General features: G+C 46.6%; 2 protein-coding genes and 1 pseudogene across 6 annotated transcripts in view; 1 reads left to right on the top strand and 2 right to left on the bottom strand.

The window, feature by feature from the left end:
- Nucleotides 1–3,326, bottom strand: part of SVOPL (SVOP like) — a 105,746-nt gene extending 102,420 nt beyond the window's left edge. Inside the window, exon 1 of the mRNA XM_033193330.1 lies at nucleotides 3,142–3,326. The gene's annotated coding sequence lies outside the window, so the exon portion shown is untranslated. The remainder of the gene's footprint in view (nucleotides 1–3,141) is intronic.
- Nucleotides 3,327–3,542: 216 nt separating this feature from the next.
- Nucleotides 3,543–7,995, top strand: LOC117072114 (annotated as a pseudogene).
- Nucleotides 7,996–8,794: 799 nt separating this feature from the next.
- ATP6V0A4 (ATPase H+ transporting V0 subunit a4) overlaps nucleotides 8,795–17,779 on the bottom strand; it is a 95,878-nt gene continuing 86,893 nt past the window's right edge. For all 5 annotated transcript variants that reach the window (XM_033193183.1, XM_033193180.1, XM_033193182.1 and 2 more), the window contains 2 exons: nucleotides 11,764–11,935; nucleotides 8,795–9,220 (listed from right to left, as the gene is read on the bottom strand). In XM_033193183.1, the coding sequence (XP_033049074.1) occupies nucleotides 9,127–9,220; nucleotides 11,764–11,935 (266 nt within the window). In that variant the 3' untranslated portion in view covers nucleotides 8,795–9,126. The remainder of the gene's footprint in view (nucleotides 9,221–11,763; nucleotides 11,936–17,779) is intronic.

Here is a 17,779-nt window from a genome sequence, read left to right as displayed (position 1 = left end):
GAGAGGGAAAAAAGAAAGGAAGCAGGGAAGGGAAGAAAGGAAGGGATGAGGGAAGAATAGAGGTGGGAATGAGGCAAGAGGAGGAAGGAAAGAATGGAGGGAAAGAAGGAGGGGAAAAGAAGGGAGGGGGAGAAGGAAGAAAGCCAGTAGTCATGGTGAGCTCGAGATTAAACTTACTCCATTTCTTCTACCTGCATTTCCTCATCTGGGAATAAAAATAATTCTACCTGCCGGTGGGAGAAATTGCTATTGCCTACCCAACATCAGGGCTTCCCTTGTACCTTACTGGTGGCAGTGGCCACTGAGATGCAGGTGAAGGTTGTTGGGGCTTCAGGGAAAACCTTCTTCTGCCCCTTGCCTCTTCCTCACACCCCCTCGTTAGACTAGAGGCAGGGTGGCAGGCCCTCTGGCTGGCATCTCAGGTCATGAGGCAAATGGAAAGATGGAAAGATGGAAACTTTGGACCAAATCTGGCCAGCATGAGAGCAACAGCCTGGAAACCGAGGACCAGGAGATCTCCGCAGCCTTGAACTGCTCATCTCCAGACACCACGTACGAAGGAAAGAAATATACCTCTTAGGTCCAAGCCACTGTGATTTGTGGTCTCTGTTACTTGCAGTTTTGTTCAATTCTCAACTGATAAACTTCCTCTTAAGTGTGTGATGACAATGAAATGAGATGATGTTTATAAAATACGTCAGTGTGCCATTGCATCAAAAGTCCTCCTGGTAGTACTATCTCTCATCTCTGAGCAAAGCCATCAAACAAATTTTTACAATTTCACCACAATCACAAAGCATTTACTCAGAAATGTTTTGAAGTATCTACAGGCTGGGCGCGGTGGCTCACACCTGTAATCCCAGCACTTTGGGAGGCCCAGGAGGGTGGATCACCTGAGGTCAGGAGTTTGAGACCAGTTTGGAGAACATGGTGAAACCCTGTTTCTACTAAAAATACAAAAATTAGCTGGGCGTGGTAGCACACCCCTGTAGTCCCAGCTACTCGGGAGGCTGAGGCAGGAGAATTGCTTGAACCCAGGAGGCAGAGGCTGCAGTGAGCTGAGATCAAGCCACTGCACTCCAGCCTGGGCGAGAGAGTGAAACTCCATCTCCAAAAAATCAGCTGGGCATGGTGGCAGGTGCCTGTAGTCCCAGCTACTCGGGAGGCTGAGGCAGGAGAATCGCTTGAACCTGGGAGGCAGAGGTTGCAGTGAGCTGAGATTGTGCCATTGCACTCCGGCCTGGGCGACAGGAATGAAACTCCACCTCAGAAAATAAAAAGAAAAAGAAAAAGAAAGTATCTACAGTTACCAAATATATATGTATCCAAAAGGCATTTACTGCTAATGTTCTGCTAATATTAGAACACACTGGGATCAAATAAAAAACTTCCCAAAAGGGGGAGAAAAAGTCACTTGTTTTCTAAAACAGGTTGATTTTATTTTACAGGTAAACTTGAGTGGTGTTGGGAAATTGTGTTCTCAGTGTGCTACTTTCCTACTGGAAAATAAGACCTCAAAACCTCTCCAAACTAGTCACTTCATCTTACTTACGAGAGGCTCGACAAAATGGATACTTTTCACCCAAAATTCTCCGTTTTCCACATTGCAAAATCAATATATTTTAGAGAAAGAAGAAGCTTTCAAACTTCAGTTCTTCCAAAGGCATAGTTGGTGCAGGGGGTGGAGTGAGGGTGAAGAAAAGGGCTGGCGGTGAGGTGTGGCTCAGAGGAGCAAGCCGGCCCTTGCCCCACCACAGGAACAGTGTTCGGTGCCCGTCAGTTGTAACACCGGTCTTCCCAACGCACGGCCCTGAAAGATGATCAGGGCGAGGTGGGTCCCCAGTGTCAGGGGAATTTGCCAAGAGGGGGAAGAAACAAACGTACAGGTTTACCTGCAACAGAGAAAGTCCTCATTCCTGCCCTATTAGGATATAGAGTTTTCAACAACAGGATTCCTTTGGTGGAGCAAGTTGCAGGGCACAGGGTTGTTGGCAGGAGATTCTCAGGATGGCAGCGTTCGCATCTGTACCTTGTAAAGGGGCTTACTCTCCAAGTCATCAAAAGGACACTCAAACACAAACTCAAAGTTAGTTAGCATATATACGAAATGTATTTTCTTAGTAGTTTCTAGAGTTTCAGCCAAAAGCTACAGAAAGAAAGAAGAGAACAAAGTGTTTGAGAGGTGGAGATGAGGAACATTAATCAGGGATACAGCTTGCGATCTTAACTCAGAAATAGAACGCTGGAAAGGCTGAGTTAACATCCTCTGTTCTTTGGTTCCCTATGTCATTATTATTATTATTATTATTATTATTATTATTTGAGACAGAGTCTCACTGTTGCCTAGGCTGGAGTGCCGTGGTGTGATCTCCACTCACTGCAACCCCCACCTCGTGGGTTCAAGCAATTCTCCTGCCTCAGCCTCTTGAATAGCTGGGATTATAGGCACCCACCACCATGCCTGGCTAATTTTTTTGTATTTTTAGTAGAGACGGGGTTTCATCATCTTGGTCAGGCTGGTCTTGAACTCCTGACCTTGTGATCCACCCACCTTGGCCTCCCAACATGCTGGGATTACAGGTGTGAGCCACTGCGCCCGGCTGGTTTCCTATGTCATTCTAAATCCTTTCTAACTCAGTAAGAGGATGGCTGGATGGATGAATGGATGAATTGGCAGATGGATGATCAGTTAGACCAACTCAGGAAAATAGGGAATAACATGGAAAAGAATGCTTTGCATCCCTCACCATCAGTTCCTAAAAAGCTACAATGGAAAAGTAATCCATGACCTACCTTCAGAAAACCTGGCAAGAAACTAATAGATGGGGGATTTACCCTGAAACCCAAGGCTCAGATGGAGTTCGAGCTTCATTAAAACAAATTTAAAGGACTGGTTGACATTTTATTCTATTGAATTTTGTTATACTGATTTTTTTTAACCAGAAATAATTGGGCCATAGTAGATCTTTTTTAAACTGAGTTTTGTGTGTGGTGTGTGATGTAATTTGTTTTGCAATATCAAATGAAATTTTCATGCTCCATTTGCCCTCAGCCACAAACTAATAGTCAATGCCCCACCCCCACCCTCTACAGCAGCAGGAAAAAATAAGTCCAGATCAATGTTGCCCACAAGTTTCTCACCTCTGTATATTCCTTGGACAGCCTTCCAATTTCAGGCTCTTTTGCTCCCCTCACCGTGGCCAAGTCTTAGACGGAAGTTGGAGCACTGATGGCTTCTCAGGGGTGTCCAGACCTATGTTCCCAAAACGCCTGGCTCCCTGATCTTATCCTCTCCTTTCAGGTCGGGTCTCAGAGCAGGAATCTTTAAGGGCCAACTTTGCATTCTGGGCAAGTGAATGACATCTAGGGCACACCCTCTTCTCAGCAGCCTGCACCTGATCCCCTTTTAAAGGGGAAATTACATTTCTTGTTAAGACAGAAAGAGGCTGCCGAACTTTGGAGGAAATTACTGTTGTTCTCAGGACAGCTGGAGGACTTGCTGAAAGGGGCAGAGGGAAGCTTTTCCCTTGCAAACGTTTGCTCACAGCCATTGTTTAGACTTAAGGGGCAGGTTCATGCCCATTCTGTCGGCCACATCCTGCAGGGTAGCAGGCATTGTAGCCCCTGGTATAGGCCATGGTGCCCGCTACCGTGGAGCCGCCTGTACTGTACATGGAGCATGCTTTGCTATGCCAGGAGTCACTGAGTGGCCAGGCTGTGAGCCAGTCTTGGGTCAACTCTGTGGGCCTCAATGTCCCTGCTTCTGTTCGTTATTCCCATACAGACATCAATGTGCCCGACTTCCCTGATTACCATTGCACTGAGATTTTTGATGAGGCAAAGTCTTCGAAAGAGGATGGCAAGGCTAGGAAAGGGTTCTCCTATTTGGTAACTGCAACACCTGCTGTGGGTGTCGCATATGCTGCCAAGAATGTCATCTCCCAGTTTGTTTCCAGCATCAGTGCTTCTGCTGATGAGTTGGCCATGTCGAAAATTGAAATCAAGTTATGTGACATTCCAGAAAGCAAGAACATGGCTTTCAAACGGAGAGGCAAATCCCTGTGTGTATGCCATCAAACTGAGAAGGAAATTGACCAAGAAGCTGCAGTTGAAGAGTCCCAGCTGAGGGCCCACAGCATGATTTAAGGGCCAGGTGCGGTGGCTCAAGCCTGTAATCCCAGCACTTGGGGAGGCTGAGGTGGGTGGATCACTTGAGGTCAGGAGATCGAGACCATCCTGGCTAACACGGTAAAACCCCCGTCTCTACTAAGAAAAAGAATACAAAAAACTAGCCGGGCGAGGTGGCGGGCGCCTGTAGTCCCAGCTCCTCGGGAGGCTGAGGCAGGAGAATGGCGTAAACCCGGGAGGCGGAGCTTGCAGTGAGCTGAGATCCGGCCACTGCACTCCAGCCCGGGCGACAGAGCGAGACTCCGTCTCCAAAAAAAAAAAAAAAAAAAAAATACAAAAATTAGCCAGGTGTGGTGGCATGCGCCTGTAATCCCAGCTATTCGGGAGGCTGAGGCAGGCGAATCACTTGAACCTGTGAGGCAGAGGTTACAGTGAGCTGAGATCACACCATTGCACTTCAGCCTGGGCAACAGAGTGAGACTCTGTGTCAAAAAAAAAAAAAAAAAAAAAGAAGTAAAGGATGGGCTGGGAGTGGTGGTTCACAAGCACTTTGGGTAATCCAAGCACTTTGGGAGGCCAAGGCAGGTGAATCACTTGAGGTCAGGAGTTCAAGACCAGCCTGGCCAACATGTCAAAACCCCATCTCTACTAAAAATACAAAAATTAGCTGGGAGCGGTAGTCCATGCCTGTAGTCCCAGCTACTCAGGAGAATGGGGCAGGAGAATTGCTTGAGACTGGGAGGCGGAGATTGCAGTGGGCCAACATCGTGCCACTGCACTCCAGCCTGGGAGAAAGAATGAGACTCTGTCAAAAAAAAAAAAAAAAAAAAAAAAAAAAAGGAGTAAAGGATGAGTGCAAAGCCTATCAGGATAGCCCATTCGAGTTTCTTTACTAGGTGTTTGCATTCATCCTGTGTGCACCCGTTGCAAGTGAAGATTTTGATGGTGATTATTGCCCTTGCAATGGGTCACACAGATGCATCTGGCAGGATCTGAGAGGGGCCTGCACCTCTCAACCTTGGAGCTCCCTCACACGAGTTCACCAGTGAGGATACAGTCATGTTGGTTAGAGACTGGGACTCAACTCATAGGCTCGTTTCAGTCTTTGTGTCACTGTAGAAGAGTTATTTGAGAGCAAGGCTTCTGAACTTCAAGTTGCTTGATTTGAAATATTTAAGAATTGATAATAATGTATTTGCAAACATTACTGTGAATTGAATTTAATGTTGAATACTTTTAGGCATTCACTTAATAAAACAACTGTTAAATATTGTTACACTGTCATACACTTGAAAGGTGCAATGTCTTTTAGGTAATTCTAATTTTTTACTTTAAAAACATTATTTATTTTTATTTATTTATTTATTTTTTTTTGAGATAGAGTCTCGCTCTGTCTCCCAGGCTGAAGTGCAGTGGCATGATCTCGGCTCACTGCAACCTCTGCCTCCTGGGTTCAAGTGATTCTCCTGTCTCAGCTTCCTGAGTAGCTGGGATTACAGGCGTGCACCACTATGCCCGGCTAATTTTCATACTTTTAGTAGAGATGGGGTTTCACAATGTTGGCCAGGCTGGTCCCAAAATCCTGGCCTCAAGCGATTCACCCACCTCGGCCTTGCAAAGTGCAGGGATTACAGGCGTGAGCCACCATGCCTGGCCTAATTCTACTTTAAAACTACAGAGTGGTATACAAAAATAAACAAAATAGAATTCAGGGTCAAAAGGCTGGTGATCCACTTAAGCACACTGTTCTTTTTAGATAGTTGTTGAGATGGACAGTAGTGAGCTGAAAACCTGAAAATCATCCAGTGGCCATGGGGGCATGGGATTGGTGGATTTCTTATCCCACCATTTGCATGCTGTCTTAGTCTATTCTCCCAGATCAGCCATCACTGACGGTATCTCCTCCATACCCAGGGCTTTATAATCACCTTTTCTACAGTTCAGAGAGGTGGAGATCATTATTTCCATTTGGCAATGAGGGGAACAACTCCATTTCTTTCCTGAGGGCACTCATGATAAAGCCTCAAAGTTGGGACTCAAACATGTACACCTTCTGACCTTAGCCATCATTCTTTTGCTCAGCCTCATTAAGTGAACATTTATCGAGCATCTAATATGTGTCTTCCACCGTGCTGGAAAAGTCATGACACTGGCATGGAAGGTGACATAGAAGCTTCCTTTTACGTTTGAGCAATGCTGCTTCCATGAGCACCAGTCAGTTTTACCACACACAGAGCAGGTGGGCACTTAAAAAACAGGGTCTCGGCCAGGTGCAATGGCTCACGCCTGTAATCTCAGCACTTTGGGAGGCCGAGGCAGGCAGATTGCGAGGTCAGGAGATCGAGACCATTCTGGCTAACACGGTGAAACCCCGTCTCTACTAAAAATACAAAAAATTAGCCAGGCACTGTCGCAGGCGCCTGTAGTCCCAGCTACTCAGGAGGCTGAGGCAGGAGAATGGCATGAACCCGGGAGGCAGAGCTTGCAGTGAGCCGAGCTAGCGCCACTGCACTCCAGCCTGGGCGACAGAGTGAGACTCCATCTTAAAACAAACAAACAAACAAAAAAAACAAAAACAAAAGAAAAACAGAGTCTCATCCAAAGCATAATTTTGAATTTAATCAACTCTTTTAGAACTTTACTAACATTGAAAATTTAGAACTGGCCAGGTGCAGTGGCTCACACTTGTAATCCCAGCACTTTGGGAGGCCAAGGCAGGTGGATCACTTGAGGCCAGGACTTTAAGACACCAGCCTGGCCAACATGGTGAAACCCTGTCTCCACTAAAAGTACAAAAATTAGCCATGGGTGGTGGCGGTTGCCTGTAATCCTAGCTACTCAGGAGGCTGAGGCTGGAGAATTGCTTGAACCTGGGAGGCTGGAGGTTGCAGTGAGGTGAGATTGCACCACTAAATTCCAGCATGTCCCTGAGACAGAGTGAGGTCCTATCTCAAAAAAAAAAAATTAAATAAGATACTATTAAGTACTTTGTAAATTGCAAAGGCACTAAAAAAATAAAAAAGACAACTATACTTAATTCTATCAGTATAGTTACCAAAAAGATAATAATCTACATGGATAAAGTCCACCCAGACAAAACAGTCAGTGGGGCTGGGTGCTCATGCCTGTAACCCCAGCACTTTGAGAGGCTGAGGCGGGAGGATAGCTTGAGCCCAGGAATTCAAGACCAGCCTGAGCAACATAGTGAGATGCCCCCTACCCACTGCAACTCTACAAAAAACTAAAAAATATTAGCTGGGCATGGTGGTACACCCCTGTAGTCCCAGCTACTCAGGAGGCTGAGGTGGGAGGAACATTTGAGCTAGGGAAGTTGAGGCTGCAGTGAGCTGTGATCACACCACTGCACTCCAGCCTGGGCAAGAGTGAGACCCTACCTCTCTCTCTATATATATGCAAACATATATATATATATCTTATCTTGTATATCATATATCTATCTTATCGGACTCTTAGGAGTCTGCTAGTGTAGGCACTTAAGATGCCTTTGATGACTTTGGCGCCCACAGAGCCAGGGAGTAACAGGCCAGACCACTTGGTGGTTTCCCTCCCAGCACACCATTTTCTGAACTCGTCAAAGTCTCCAAATCTCATTCTCCAGTTACTCCAGCATAACATGCATTGACAGTAAACAAAGTCCTTGATGATGTCCTGTCGTCACACTTCTTTTCACAGGATTTAGCAATCCAGAGGTCCACACCGGGGGCGGCCCTCCCTCCAATTGAGAACATTATCTCTTCTTCCTCAGTGAAAATTCATGAGAAAGTTCCTAAGCTTGTAATGCTTAGCCCTAGACAAGGGAAAAAGGTGTTTGAGGAAGGAGGAAATGAGGAAATAGAATATGCATAATCCTTCTCTGGGATTAGTTTGTGTAGCTCTGTTGTTTGGCTTTGGCCTATAATTGTCAGTAGTAAATGGTATGAAATAATTTTTTTTTTTTCGATGGAGTCTTGCTCTGTCACCCAGGCTAGAGTGAGGTGGCTCGATCTTGGCTCACTGCAACCTCCACCTCCTGGGTTCAAGCGATTCTCCTGCGTCAGCCTCACAAGCAGCTGGGACTATAGGCGCCCGCCACCATGCCCAGCTAATTTTTGTATTTTTAGTAGAGACAGGGTTTCAACATATTGGTCAGGCTGGTCTCGGATTCCCAACCTCAGGTAATCCACCCGCCTCAGCCTCCCAAAGTGCTGGGATTACAGGCATGAGTCACTGTGCCCAGTCTGGTATGGAATAATTTTGAATAAAAACATCTTTTTTTTTTTTTTTGAGATGGAGTGTCGCTGCTCTTTTGCCCAGGCTGGAGTGAAGTGGTGCAATCTCTGCTCACTGCTTATTTTTTTGAGATGGAGTCTCATTCTGTCTCCCAGGCTGAAGTGCAGTGGCATGATCTCGGCTCACTGCAACCTCCGCCCGCCAGGGTCCAAGTGATTCTCCTGCCTCAGCCTCCCGAGTAGCTGGGATTACAGGCACCTGCCACCACACCCAGCAAATTTCTGTATTTTTAGTAGAGATGGGGTTTCACCATGTTGGCCAGGCTGGTCTCGAACTCCTGACCTTGGGTGATCCACCCGCCTTGGCCTCCCAAAGTGCTAAGACTACAGGCATGAGCCACTGCATCCGGCCGAATAAAGACATCTTAAGGAAAAAGTGAATGACTCAGATGTTTATTTTCTCAAATACAGTATTTAAAATATTGCAAGAAGACATCTGTTTAGCATTCTCCCCTCATTTCTCAATTATTTTATTATTTGAGAATTAATACCCCACACGAAGACAAAAATCACTTGCCAAAGTCCTTCTTCTCTGACATGGTTAAGTCGTGTCAAATCCACAGGCTGATATTCAAATAATACACAGCTTCATGCTTCAGGTGAGCCAAGAACAACCTTCCCATTGAACGCCTTGCAGGGGCTGATACCAAAGACAGACTGAACTTGTTTCATTGGTGTGGAGACCGCTGCGGGAGGTGCAGCCCTCAGCCTACTCCTCGGCTGTGCCATCCAGGATGTGTTTAAAGGAGAACGGAGAAAACTTGTAACCATCCCCAACATAGAACTTGTTCTGGAACTCAACCCTGTTGTGGTGGGGAGGGTATGGGGTAAGAAAAGGGACATTGAAACACATGAGTTAGAGGCTGGAAGGTGGAGGGAGGAGGCAGCAGAGCATTTGTAAAACCAAGCACAAAGTCAGAAGGGTTGGCCACGGCAGGCCCCCAGGCTGATGGCTATCATTAGAATCCTGAGGATTCTTTTTTTTTTTTTTTTGAGACAGAGTCTCACTCCATTGCCCAGGCTGGGGTGCAGTGGCACAATCTTGGCTCACTGCAACCTCTGCCTCTCAGGTTCAAGAGATTCTCTTGCCTCAGCCTCCTGAGTAGCTAGGACTACAGGCACATACCACCATGCCTAGCTAATTTATATATGTGTGTGTGTGTGTGTGTGTGTGTGTGTGTGTGTTTGAGACGGAGTTTTGCTCTCATGGTCCAGGCTGGAGTGCAGTGGTGCGATCTCAGCTCACTGCAACCTCCACCTCCCAGGTTCAAGCGATTCACCTACCTCAGCCTCCCGAGTAGCTGGGATTACAGACGCCTGGAACCACGCCCAGCTAATTTTTGTATTTTTAGTAAAGACCAGGTTTTGCCACGTTGGCCAGGCTCATCTTGAACTCCTGACCTCAGGTGATCCACCCACCTCAGCCTCCCACAGTGTGGGGATTACAGGTGTGAGCCACTGCACCCAGGCCATGAATCTGAGGATTTTTTAAGCCCTTCTCTCACCTGTCTCTTACCACCTTCCCCTTCCCCTCCCCCTCACTTCCTCTAGGCCTCTCTGCTTGTGGGCTCATGGCCACAGCATAACAACTCTTCCCTCATGGAAGGAGCTTCCCCACCCCCATCACAAGCCAAGATGCCCTCACTGTGCAGTGCCCTCTCGCGTTGTTTTCCATTTCCATCTAATTCTAAAATGTGGGACTTGCATATTATAGAACGCAAAGACCCTTGACCTATATTTTTGTAACTCACATAACTGATATCATGTAGGATCATGTATGTTTTGTTTTATTTTATTTATTTATTTATTTTGAGATGGAGTCTCGCTCTGTTGCCCAGGCTGGAGTGCAGTGGCTCGATCTCTGCTCACTGCAAGCTCTGCCTCCCGGGTTCAAGCGATTCTTCTGCCTCAGCCTCCCGAGTACCTGGGATGACAGGCATGCGCCACCACCCCAGCTAATTTTGTATTTTTAGTAGAGATGGGGTTTCTCCACATTGGTCAGGCTGGTCTTGAACTCCCAACCTCAGGTGATCCGCCCGCCTTGACCTCCCAAAGTGCTGGGATTACAGGCGTGAGCCACTGTACCCGGCCTTATTTATGTTTTATTAAGTTATGGAGTTTGGTTCATCTCCTCAATGACATGGAGGGGAATGACATCATCACGGAGGTAGGGGATGCTGTGACTCTCCTCACTCAGTACAAGAAGTGTAAAGGCTTCTTTATGAATAGTGGCCATAGAGGGAGGAAGAAAACAGCAGGGCAAGCTGTGTACAGTCTCTGCAGCTGAAGGGCCTGCTCTGCACACTCAGAATTATTGGTTGAAATATAACTTGGAAGACAACCAGAGGCCTGAACACGTTTCCACATTCATCAACCTAATGACAGCTGATTGTCGATGGATAATCTGTGCATGTCCAGGGCTCCCTGTGAGCGTCTCCCTCCTGGTGGTACCCTCCTTCTCTTTGCACGTTTGAGACTTTCATACCTTGTTGGTATAACTCCTGCACTCAGCAACAAAAGCAAAACATCCCAGATTCACCGGGCATGGTGGCTCATGCCTGTAATCCCAGCACTTTGGGAGGCTGAGGCAGGTGAATTACTTGAGACCGGGAGTTTGCGACTAGCCTGGCCAACACGGGGAACCCCCATCTCTACTAAAAATACAAAAATTAGCTGGGTGTGATGGTACATGACTGTAATCCCAGGACTTCGGAAGGCTAAGGTGGGTGAATCACTTGAGGCCAAGAGTTTGAGACCAGCCCAGCAAACATGGGGAAACCCCGTCTCTGCTAAAAATACAAAACTTAGCTGGGCATAGTGGCAGACACCTGTAATCCCAGCTACTAGGGAGGCTGAGGCAGGAGAATCGCTTGAACCCAGGAGGTGGAGGTTACAGTGAGCCAAGACTGCGCCACTGCACTCCAGCCTGGGCAACAGAGTGAGAGTCCGTCTCAAAAAAAAAAAAAAAAGCCAAACATTCCAGATTTTCTAAGCATGTCTTCTCTGAGCCTATCTCAGATGCCACCTTGCCAATACTTGGAAGTGTCACTTGGGTTAAAGCCAATTGTAGTAACAAATGAACACTGACCACCTAAAAGGGGAGGAGTAAATGAGAACATTTAGTGTAGATAGGCGTGTCTGAATGAGTATGAATGAGTGTGTATATATATGTACATATATTACATCATTTAATATTATACCAACAGATGACTAAACTAAGGTTCCAAAGAGGTATGTAAGCTGCTGAAGTCACACACAGGTCAAGATTTGAACCCAGTCGGCTGGCCCCACAGCCCACTCCCTTTCCCAACACCACATCGAGCTTCCACGGCACAACCATACTTACCAGTGCAGTCGCAGGGCATGCAGGAAAGCAGAGAGTCCCTCCATGATCAGAAGGATGGCTACTGTCAGGACGGCAAATACGGCAAAAATAATAAAAACCCCAACGATTCCTCCCCAGCCTCGCATCTGAAGGCCATTGTTCATCACCATAGTCCACAGCACTTCAGACAGTTCTGCAAGGTATGAGACACCACTGGGATTATCTTGTAAATGCTGATTGTTATTTATTGTATTTTTTCATCTTTTTAATTAAAAATATTAATATATATATTTTTAAAAATAGAGACAGGGTCTCACTATGTTGCCTAGGATGGTCTCCAACTCTTGGCCTCAAGCAATCCTCCTGTCTCAGCCTCTCAAAGTGCTGGGGAAATCAGGCATAAGCCACCATGTCCAGCTCAGATTATTATTATTTTATTATTTTTTTTTTGAGACTGGTTCTCACTGTGTCACCCAGGCTGGAATGCAGTAGCGCAATTATGGCTCATTGCAGCCTTGACCTCATGGGCTCCAGTGATCCTCCCACCTCAGCCTCCTAAGTAGCTGGGACCACAGGAGTGTGCTGCCACTCTCTGTTAACTTTTTTTTTTTTGAGACAGAGTTTCACTCTTGATGCCCAGGCTAGAGTGCGATGGCATGATCTTGGCTCACTGCAACCTCCACCTCCCGGGTTCAAGCAATTCTCCTGCCTCAGCCTCCTGAGTAGCTGGGATTATAGGCACCCACCACCACGCCAGGCTAATTTTTATATTTTCAGTAGAGACAGGGTTTCACCATGTTGACCAGGTTGGTCTCAAACTCCTGACCTCAAGTGATCTGCCCGCCTCAGCCTCCCAAAGTTCTGGGATTACAGGTGTGAGCCACCACAGCTGGCCCTGTTAATTTTTTTTAATAGAGAAGGGGTCTTTCTATGTTGGCCAGACTGGCCTTGAAGTCCTGGGCTCAAGTGATCTTCCCATCTCAGTCTCCCAAAATGCTTGGATTACAGGCAAGAGCCACCACACCAGGCTATAAATGCAGATTATTTGTACATTATAATCCTAAATCTGTACATCCTATGATTCAACAACTCTACTCCAAGGTGGAGAAGTTTGGCACATGTACCCTAGGGCATTGCACGAGATTGTTTCCAGAAGCTTTGTTCCCAAGGGTGGAATTTCCATCAAGAGGAAACCAGACAAATATGTGGAGGCATATTATTCACCAAGGAAAGTAAGCAAACTATAGCTACTGGTGACAAAATAAACAGATCCTGGTAGTACAATTTACATGCAAAAAAGCAAAACAATACAATTTGTTAGAGATCGAATGTCTGTGTCTCTCCAAAATTTATATGTTGAAGGCCTAACCCCCAAAGTGATGGTATTTGGAGATGGAGCTTTTGGGAGGTGATTTGGGTTAGGTGAGGTCATGAGGGTGGGGCTCTCATATTGGTATTAGTGCCCTTATAAGAAGAGACACCAGGCAGCTTTCCCACTCTCTCTCTGTCTCTTTTCCCCTCTCTCCACCATGTGAGGACACAGGCAGAAGGCCGCCATCCGCAAGCCAGGAAGAGGGTCATCACCAGAACCCCACTTTTCTTGCTCCCTGATCTGGGGCTTGCAGCCTCCAGAACTGTGAGAAAATAACTGTCTGCTGCTAAGTCGCCCAGCCCAGGCGGTTTTATCATGGCAGCCCGAGCTAAGACATGATTCTATTCACATAAATTCAAACAGATGCAAAACTACACTAAATTGCTAAGGGATAAAACTATGTTAAAAAGCACAGAATTTGCTATTATAAAAGTCAGGAGTGTGGTCAACACCATGTGAGGACACAGCGAGAAAAAGAAATCCTCCTGCCCCAGCCTCCCAAGTAGCTGGAACCACAGGCCCACACTTGTATTTTTTTTTCATTTTAATTTTTGTACAGACAGGGTCTCGCTACATTGCCCGGGCTGGTCTCCAATTTCTGGCCTGAAGCAATCCTTCCACCTCGGCCCCTTCTTTCTTTTTTTTTTTCTTTTCTTTTGAGACGGAGCCTCGCTCTGTTGCCCAGGCTGGAGTGCAATGGCGTGACCTCGGCTCACTGCAACTTCCGCCTTCCGGGTTCAGGCAATTCTCCTGCCTCAGCCTCCTGAGTAGCTGGGACTACAGGCACGCGCCACTACGCCCAGCTAATTTTTCTTTATTTAGTAGACATGGGGTTTCACCATGTTGACTAGGATGGTCTCGATCTCTTGACCTCATGATTCACCCGCCTCGGCCTCCCAAGTGCTGGGATTACAGGCGTGAGCCACCGCGCGTGGTCACGGCCTCTTCTCTGACCAGGACGTGGTTACATGGGTGTTTGCTTCACAGAAATCCACTAGGCTATGTATACATTTTATGCATTTTTGTAAACATGCTAATTTTTCACAGTAAAAGTATTTTTAAAAAGACTAAGATCCTAACCATATTTCAAAAAATGTTTGCTAATATTTATTCAGTCACTGCAATGGACAAGGGCACATGGCAGGTACTGAGGGCATGAGGTGAATTCAGCCTCACTCTGGAAATTGGCTCTTTTCACTCTTCGGTGGTCACGGGTCCCCTCTGAAATCTGAAGAAAGTCATGATTCCTTTCTCCAGAAAAATGCACACAGAGACGCCCAACAACATCTTAAATGTAGTTTCAGGGGATTTACAGACAGCCTGAAGTTCAGCCACAGACTCCAAATAAAGAGCCAAGTCAGAGGAATTCAAAGCGGTTTACACATACTATCTCAGTAAGGCCCGTATCAATCCTATACATTAGGCTTTATGATGCCCGTCTTATAGATAAGGATACTAAAGCTCCGAGAAGTTCAGGGACAGACACCACACAGCCCTCTCTGGCCTGTTCCTGTGACACCACCCCCCCCCCCTCACTTCCCTACCCCTTACCTTCTCAGCTGTTTCCCACACCCCCAGCTCTAAAGGTCTTTTCTTTCTTTTTTTTTTAAAGTTAATGTTTTTTATTAAATTAAAATCTATTTTTAAATTTTTATTAATTTTTAAAAATTATTTATTTATTTATTTATTTATTTATTTTTATTATACTTCAAGTTCTAGGGTACACGTGCATAACGTGCAGGTTTGTTACATATGTATACTTGTGCCATGTTGGTGTGCTGCACCCATCAACTCATCAGCACCCATCAATTCATCACTTATATCATGTATAACTCCCCAATGCAATCCCTCCCCCCTCCCCCCTCCCCATGATAGGCCCCAGTGTGTGATGTTCCCCTTCCCGAGTCCAAGTGATCTCATTGTTCAGTTCCCACCTATGAGTGAGAACATGCAGTGTTTGGTTTTCTCTTCTTGTGATAGTTTGCTAAGAATGATGGTTTCCAGCTGCATCCATGTCCCTACAAAGGACGCAAACTCATCCTTTTTTATGGCTGCATAGTATTCCATGGTGTATATGTGCCACATTTTCTTAATCCAGTCTGTCACAGATGGACATTTGGGTTGATTCCAAGTCTTTGCTATTGTGAATAGTGCCGCTAGAAGAAAATCTAGGTAGTACCATTCAGGACATAGGCATAGGCAAGGACTTCATGTCTAAAGGTCTTTTCTATACACTTCTTGCATGCCCATGGAGTCTCTCAAAGGCTGACAGTGGGGAATGTTTTAAAAGGCCCTGAGGGGAGTGAAATCCAAGAGGAGGGAGGTCATGGATGGGTATCGGAAAAAACCCAGACTCGTAGCTGAGCTCCTGCCTCCAGCTAACCGCACTACAAAGGCTCTCACTGTCCAAGCTATGCAAGTAAGGGTCCATGTTTAGGTGTCCCTGGGCACGCAGCACATGAGACTGCTTCTCCCCTAGTTATCATGCCCAATAGCCTGGGAAATGCACCTGGCAGGGAAATACCATCATTACATCCTTGGCTTGAGGCTTGAAGACCCCCGCTAAAAGGTCACCATGATGTGGCCCAGAGAGATAGAGGCCTGTCACTTGCAAGTGGCTATCAGAACATGACAAAAGCAGAGACATAGAATGCAAGGAAGAGGGTCCCTGTTTGCTTGCTGCCTCCCAAGTTCTGGTTTTCTGCCGGCTACAGTGGTGCAGAGTCTCTCATCAATGGGAACAGTTTCACCCCCATGTGGTTAGACCCACACTTGAGTGCTTAGCATTCGTGTGATCTTCACGGCTCAGGCTATGTTCGTTTCCTTACATAAACTCACATCCGCAGATTTTCATATGCACACGAATGCTGAGATGCACTCAGCCCTGCGTGTACCCGCAGCACAGACACCCACAAGCATGTCTTTACTCCTGTGCACTGGTGTGCATTCGTGTGAAGTGGCTATTCCAGGACTGTCACTCACTTTGTTCCTTTTTTTTTTTTTTCTTTTTTGAGACAGAGTCTTGCCATGTCACCCAGGCTGGAGTGCAGTGGTGCGATCTCAGCTCACTGCAACCTCCAGCTCCCAGGTTCAAGTGATTCTCCTGCCTCCCGAGTAGCTGGGATTACAGGTGTGTGCCACCACACTCGGCTAATTTTGTGTTTTTAGTAGAGAGGGGGTTTCACCATGTTGGCCAGGCTGGTCTCGAACTCCTGACTTCAGGTGATCCACCTGCCTTAGCCTCCCAAAGGGCTGGGATTACAGGTGTGAGCCACCACCCCTGACCCCACTTTGTTCCTTAAAGTGGATCTTAGCACTTCAAGTCATCAGTGGTGCTAATGTTGGTCTTCAGCTCCAACCTCAGCAGTAGTTTGAAGGACTTGCATCATACCAGGGATGAGTCTAAATAAGACAGGAGGAATTTTGGCCAGAGACACCCCAACACATAGTGCCAAACTCTGGCCCAGTGACCTGAGATTTAGAGGGTAAGTTGTTATTGCAACAGAGTTTAGCGTAGCCTGACCAGTACAGGAGGCTAACTACTAGAACCACTGATGAAAGCCCCAGCACACAAAGGTTAAATTTCTTGTGTAAGTTACTCAGCCAAAAGGACCAGAATTTAAGTCAGTGTTTTAATTTTTTTCCCCATTCTTCCACATTACCTCTTTAAGCAACTGTGTTAGTATGGCACGGAAGCCACGTCTAGCAGGGACTTCTAGAATGACCCAGTGGGTGAACCAGGCCAGGCAGCCATGAACCATATGGGTTTTCAGGAATCAAATGACCCCCTCAGTGTGTGCATGGGCTGGCCAGAGGACACCCTGACACATAGGGCCAAATGCCAGCCCAGGGACCAAGAATATCAAAACTCCTCCTCCTGTCTTATCTAGACTCAGCCCTATTATGACTCAAGTCCTCCAACTACTGCTGGGGTTGGAGCTGAAGACCAACGTTAGCACCACTGACTGCATGAAGTGCTGAGATCCACTCTAAGGAACAAGTGGGTGACAGTCCTGGGATAACCACTTCACATGAATGCACAACAGTGCACAGGAATAAAGACATGTGGCCAGGTGTGGTGGCTCACGCCTGTAATTCCAGCACTTCGGAAGGCCGAGGCAGGCAGATCACGAGGTCAAAAGATCGAGACCATCGTGGCCAACATGGTGAAACCACGTCTCTACTGAAAATACAAAAATTAAAAAAAAAAAAAATTAGCTGGGCGTGGTGGCATGCACCTGTAGTCCCAGCATCTCGGGAGGCTGAGGCAGAAGAATTGCTTGAACCTGGGAGGCGGAGGTTGCAGTGAACCGAGATCGCACCACTGCACTCCAGCCTGGTGACAGGGCGAGACTCCATATCAAAAAAAAAAAAGACATGCTTGTGGGTGTCTGTGCTGCAGGTACTCGCAGGGCTGAGTGTATGCATCTGAGCGTTCGTGCACATGTGAAAGCGTGTGTATGTGAGTCTGTGTGAGGAAACAAACACAGCTGAGCTGTGAAGATCACACGAATGCTGAGCACTGGAGTTTCTACTGGAAATGAATAATCACACACTTTTACTGCTTTCGCTTCTATCCATTCAGCACACACCTTGGCCTGGCTTCTCTGTTCTAGGCATTACGCTCAATGCCGGGAATGCTAAGATAAAAGTCAGGGTCTTTGC

The sequence above is a fragment of the Trachypithecus francoisi genome, unplaced genomic scaffold, assembly GCF_009764315.1.
Source record: "Trachypithecus francoisi isolate TF-2019V2 unplaced genomic scaffold, Tfra_2.0 Lachesis_group4, whole genome shotgun sequence".
NCBI classification, from domain to species: Eukaryota; Metazoa; Chordata; class Mammalia; order Primates; family Cercopithecidae; genus Trachypithecus; species Trachypithecus francoisi.
The sequence above is the reverse complement of the archived record's forward strand: the minus strand, read 5'-3'. Positions and strand labels throughout refer to the sequence as shown.